Source organism: Palaemon carinicauda, chromosome 40, assembly GCF_036898095.1.
Source record: "Palaemon carinicauda isolate YSFRI2023 chromosome 40, ASM3689809v2, whole genome shotgun sequence".
NCBI classification, from domain to species: domain Eukaryota; kingdom Metazoa; phylum Arthropoda; class Malacostraca; order Decapoda; family Palaemonidae; genus Palaemon; species Palaemon carinicauda.
Genome location: NC_090764.1, coordinates 52605210 through 52610212, shown reverse-complemented (window position 1 = coordinate 52610212; position 5003 = coordinate 52605210). Strand labels below are relative to the sequence as shown.

The 5003-nt window shown below is 47.9% G+C and overlaps 1 protein-coding gene across 1 annotated transcript; it reads left to right on the top strand.

The window, feature by feature from the left end:
• The first annotated feature begins 1562 nt into the window (after positions 1-1562).
• On the top strand, positions 1563-3584 carry LOC137632036 (uncharacterized). Its single transcript, XM_068364011.1, has one exon. It carries the CDS (start codon positions 1623-1625, stop codon positions 3441-3443), a length of 1821 nt encoding a protein of 606 aa, XP_068220112.1. The 5' UTR covers positions 1563-1622; the 3' UTR covers positions 3444-3584.
• Positions 3585-5003: the final 1419 nt, after the last annotated feature.

Below are 5003 nucleotides of genomic sequence, written 5' to 3'. Positions count from 1 at the left end.
ATTCCAGAGAGAGAGAGATAGATTTTTCGCGGCCTCCTTCGTCTATTCTTCGCTGACTCCATTTTTTTAGTTCATTGTACTACGACGGACAGGTCTATTTTACATGTGTTTTTTATTACTTAAGGTTCGTTTTTTCTTTCTAGGTCGAGTTTAGTAACCCTACGAGTGAGAGAGGCTGGAGTTTCCTCCACTTTTCAGTTTTTTACTCATTACTGTTACGGAATGTTTTCCTCACATTTCCTCGTATTTTTTCTTTACTATTTTATTATTTTTACTGTATTTGTGGGTTACTTTGCCCCTTCCTAGTTGTTCTAGTGCTTGGTTATTTTAGTGTTGCGCTCCTGTCGTGTTAGAGTCTGCCCCATCTTAGGTTAGTTTTCCCGTGGCCTGCTCTCGAGCCGCCATTCATGTTCCCCCTCCCTCCACTGTCCTTCCCTTTCCCTCCCCCGCTCCGGCCTGGGGATATAGAGACTGGACATTTCCCTATTATGTTTACCACCGGAGCTTCGCCATGGTCCTCCGCTAGCATACTTTTGAGCAGGGAACACGTGTTTAACTTACCTAACAATTTACCCCGGTGCTTTCCCATCGACTGGGAGCTTCTCCCCTCGTAGGTCCCTCAGCACCTCTCAGTTTGGGCTCCGGCTCCGTTATTTTTACACACGACAACCCCTATTTAATATGTTACTCCGATGATTCATCGATGACTGGGATCAGTTAACTCCGGTGTACCACTTACCGGAGATTCAATCCCTTTTTCATATATATATCCATCATTGTCTTTAGTGGCCGCTTCACTCCCCTTTACCCCGGACCTCTGGCGCACTACGGAGCGATCCATTATTGTTTGCACTAGAATTTGTTTATTATTATTATTCTATTAATTTATTGGTTCCGGAACTCCGGTACATGACGGAATAACTCGAACCTTATTACGCATAACGATCTAGGCCCATACACCTTCTCCTATTTGGCTTTAGCTTCAATTAGTTTTATGCATGCCAAATATTTCTTACCTACCTTACTTAGGTTGGGTAAATCTATTTAAAGGAGTTGGTGTACTTATAATATCTTTATTTTATAGAAAGTCCGCTGCGCCTTCAAAGGCTGCCCGGCTACTTTCGCGGATCCGGTGGGCCATGACGTCTGCCGGTCCCATGCCCACTGCGCGATCTCCTTTGGCCTGGAAGTAGGCCAGTCACCCTATATGGTCTGGTTTCCTGAGTCCTGCTCGCTCTGTTTCGAGCTATCCTCTATCCTCCTTAATGACGAGGTAAGATCTCTCAATAATTATCATTCCTATTTTATTTATTGTATTTTGGGAACCTTCGTTTCTATACGATTATATTATTTTTCACACCTGAGTCCTTTGTTATCACACAATTCCCCCCCTCTTCAGTGCATTCGATCTCAGTTCTCTCCTTTTCCAGGCTGATGAAGAGTCTCTCAAGACGGCTAAAGCTAGTCTCCGGATATGGGTCTCAGGATTTGGCCGGAACGCCCCTCAAGGCTGTCCCTACCTGTTGGACGGGGATATGGCCTGTCGCCTTTTCCCCGGATCTCCTTCGGCTGCCGTAGACAGGGAATTAGCCACTCCGCTCATCGAGGTTATCAGAACGGCGATGGTACCAGCTCCTGAAGAGCAACAGTTATCGGGGGATGTGGCATCGTTGGACATCCATCTTGAACCGATGGATGAGCAGGTTAGTGGTGTAGAGGATATGGCAGGTTCTTTTCTCTCTCCTACTCCTTCATCTTCTTCTTTCCTAGGCTTTGACAAGCCCCCGGCTTCACCTTGGGACGGATCCTTATTGGTCCGTCATAAGGTTAAGCCACTCAAAAAATCAAAGACAAAACCAGGAAAATCCATTTCGTCTCCAGCTTTGTCCCCGGTCCCCGGACCTTCCACTTCCGCTGACCCAGTAGTAGCTGCCAAGGCCCCTCCTCCTTCCAAAGGATTGAGGGGTAAGTCCGCTAAATCCAAAGCGTCAGCTCCGGATAGTCAGCCTGACTTCTACTCGGACTCGTTGCTGTCTAAGGTCAAGGAAGTGGTGGATGAGAGGATGGAACAAAACTCAGCCTTAATGGCGGAGCTCAAAGACATGGTTGCGGGCCTTCTCCGCTCCGGACCTCAATCAGCTCCGGCTGCAGTTCCTGACGCTTCAAAGCTTCCGCCGTTCGACAAGAACAACCCTTGGCGGTTTGCTCTTCATGCTCCATACTTGGATAGTACCCTGACCATAGAAGGGCTAGGTACTCGCCCATTAGAGGACCTGGAGTTTTATCCTCATGACCTCCAGTTTCCTTTTAACGGGTTTGTGCGCCTGACGGAGAATGCACCAGTCAGGATGGACAAGGTACCAAAAGAGACGGTAATCTTCCCGAAGAAACAAGCCCAAGCTGTCTGGGCTCGTACCCTATCGGACTGGGGCTGCTCTAACTCCAAGTTGACCCCTCATAAAGGTGCATATACCATTTTTACGACACCCCAGGATATTCCTTCTCCTCTTGCCGACAAGGTGGCGGAGTTGACGATCCAAGCCGCTAAGGACGGCCTTCCTATGCCTACCCTTAAAGAGACAGACTCTACCTCTCTCCTTATGCCAGCTTCTAGGGACTTTTGGCGGGATGCTCCAGCAACCTTCACGGTCGGCAAACTGGATCCGGATTGTGCCTCCTTCCTCTTTTCGGAAAGGCTTCCTAAACTTCCAGATCACTTACTGAAAACAGAGTCTGAAACGAGATCTAGGCTGGCTAGGTCCATTAACTCCCTTATATCGTTGGAGTTGGTATCCTCCCTTTACAAGGAGGAACAGATCTTCAGAGTTCTGGCGAAAGGTCTCTTGCAGACTTTCCAGATTGACCTGCACGATTTTTGGACGGCAAGAACAAACTGCAGAAGACATGTTCTAGCAGAGGCGTCTATTAGGCACGAGCCTAATAGACTTATTAGATCTTCCTGTTGGGGTAAAAATCTATTCCCTCAGGAAGAGGTAGACAAAGTCCTCCAGGAAGCTGCTAGAGCTAACCAGAACCTCCAGGTCCGGTGGGGTCTCTCTCCCAAACACAAGTTTGACCCCGTTATGAGGCACCAATACCCTAAGAAGAGACAGAGAATTTATTCTCCTTATAAGTCTGTTCGTGGCCAGCATCGACAGTCTCCTGCCCCTCCACAGACTTTAACTCCTTCCACCTCCAAGTCAACTCCTCCTCAACAATTCATGATTGTTCCAGCACCACAAAGTGGACAATCTTCTGCCATGGCTACATGGATGACCTCTCCAGCTTTTAACCAAGCTTACGAAGCCTCCGGGACCTTTCGAGGATACCCTAGACGCCAGCCCGGTGGCAACAGAGCTAGAGGTCAGTTCCGTCAGCGAGGTGGACCAAGGGCCAGAGGTTCAAGAGGAGGTAAGGGATCAAAACCCACCCACAATCAGTGAGACAGATCAGGTAGGAGGGAGACTATACCGGTTTTGAGACCAATGGACCTTCAGTCCTTGGGCCCACAGTATAGTCTCCAAGGGTCTAGGCTGGAAGTGGTCACAGGGTTCTCCACCTCCGCCAGTAACCTTCTTTCAGACTCCCACTCCAGTTCTGGAAGATTACACCAAAGATCTCCTGAGGAAGAATGCAATAAAGAGGGTACGCAAATTGAAATTCCAGGGACGCCTGTTCACAGTTCTGAAGAAGAATTCGTCCACTTTGAGAGTAGTTCTGGACCTGTCCAAACTGAATTCCTACATTCTTTGCGACAGGTTCCGTATGCTGACTGTCTCTCAAGTACGGACCTTACTTCCCCGTGGGGCCGTCACCACCTCCATAGATCTTACAGACGCCTATTATCATGTTCCGGTAGCAAGAAATTTCTCTCCCTACCTAGGCTTCCGGCAAGGCAGGAAGTCCTACATGTTCAAAGTGATGCCCTTTGGCCTCAACATTGCCCCCAGGATATTTACGAAACTCGGGGAGACAATATTAGAACAGCTCCGGAGCCAAGGAATAATGTTGGTAGCTTATCTGGACGACTGGCTTATTTGGGTGCAAACAGCTCAGCAATGCCGCGAAGCGACATCCAAAGTGATTCAGTTCCTGCAAAGTTTAGGCTTTCAGGTCAACTTAAAGAAATCACGCCTACAACCAGCAAGTCAGTTTGAATGGCTGGGTATTCACTGGAACCTTACAGATCACAAACTATCTCTTCCTTCCAAGAAGGTCAAAGAGATAGCCTCAAAGACAAAATGGTTTATCAAAAACAAACAGGTATCAAGACGGTCTTTAGAAAGAGTTCTCGGTCTACTCCAATTCGCCTCAGTAACAGACGTCCTCCTAAAAGCCAAACTCAAAGACATCAACCGAGTTTGGAAGAAGAGAGCAACAATACGACTAAGAGACAAAATCTCAACGATCCCCTGAGTATTAATGAAGAGACTCTGGCCATGGTCAAACCCAGAAAATCTAACCAAGTCAGTTCCTCTGCAGTTCCCCCCTCCCCAAGTGACGATTCACACAGACACGTCACTCAGTGGTTGGGGGGGCTACTCTCAACACCAAATGTTTCAGGGATCTTGGTCCCCCATTATGAGACAATTTCACATAAATGTGTTGGAAGCCATTGCAGTGTTCCTAACCTTGAAACGGTTATCCCATCACAGGACGAGTCATGTCAGGATAGTCTCAGACAACTCAGTAGTAGTCCACTGCATAAACAGAGGCGGATCGAAATCACCCAATCTGAATCAGATCCTGGTAATGATTTTCACCTTGGCAGCAAAAAGGAATTGGTTCCTGTCAGCCACACACCTGACAGGAGTCCAAAACGTTATAGCGGACGCCCTATCCAGGACCAAACCACTGGAATCAGAATGGTTTCTAGACATGAACTCATTCCGGTGGATATCCAGACTGGTTCCAGATCTCCAGGTGGACTTGTTTGCGACAAGCTTCAATCACAAGCTTCCTTGCTACATAGCCACCAACCTGGACCCTCAGGCCTATGCCAC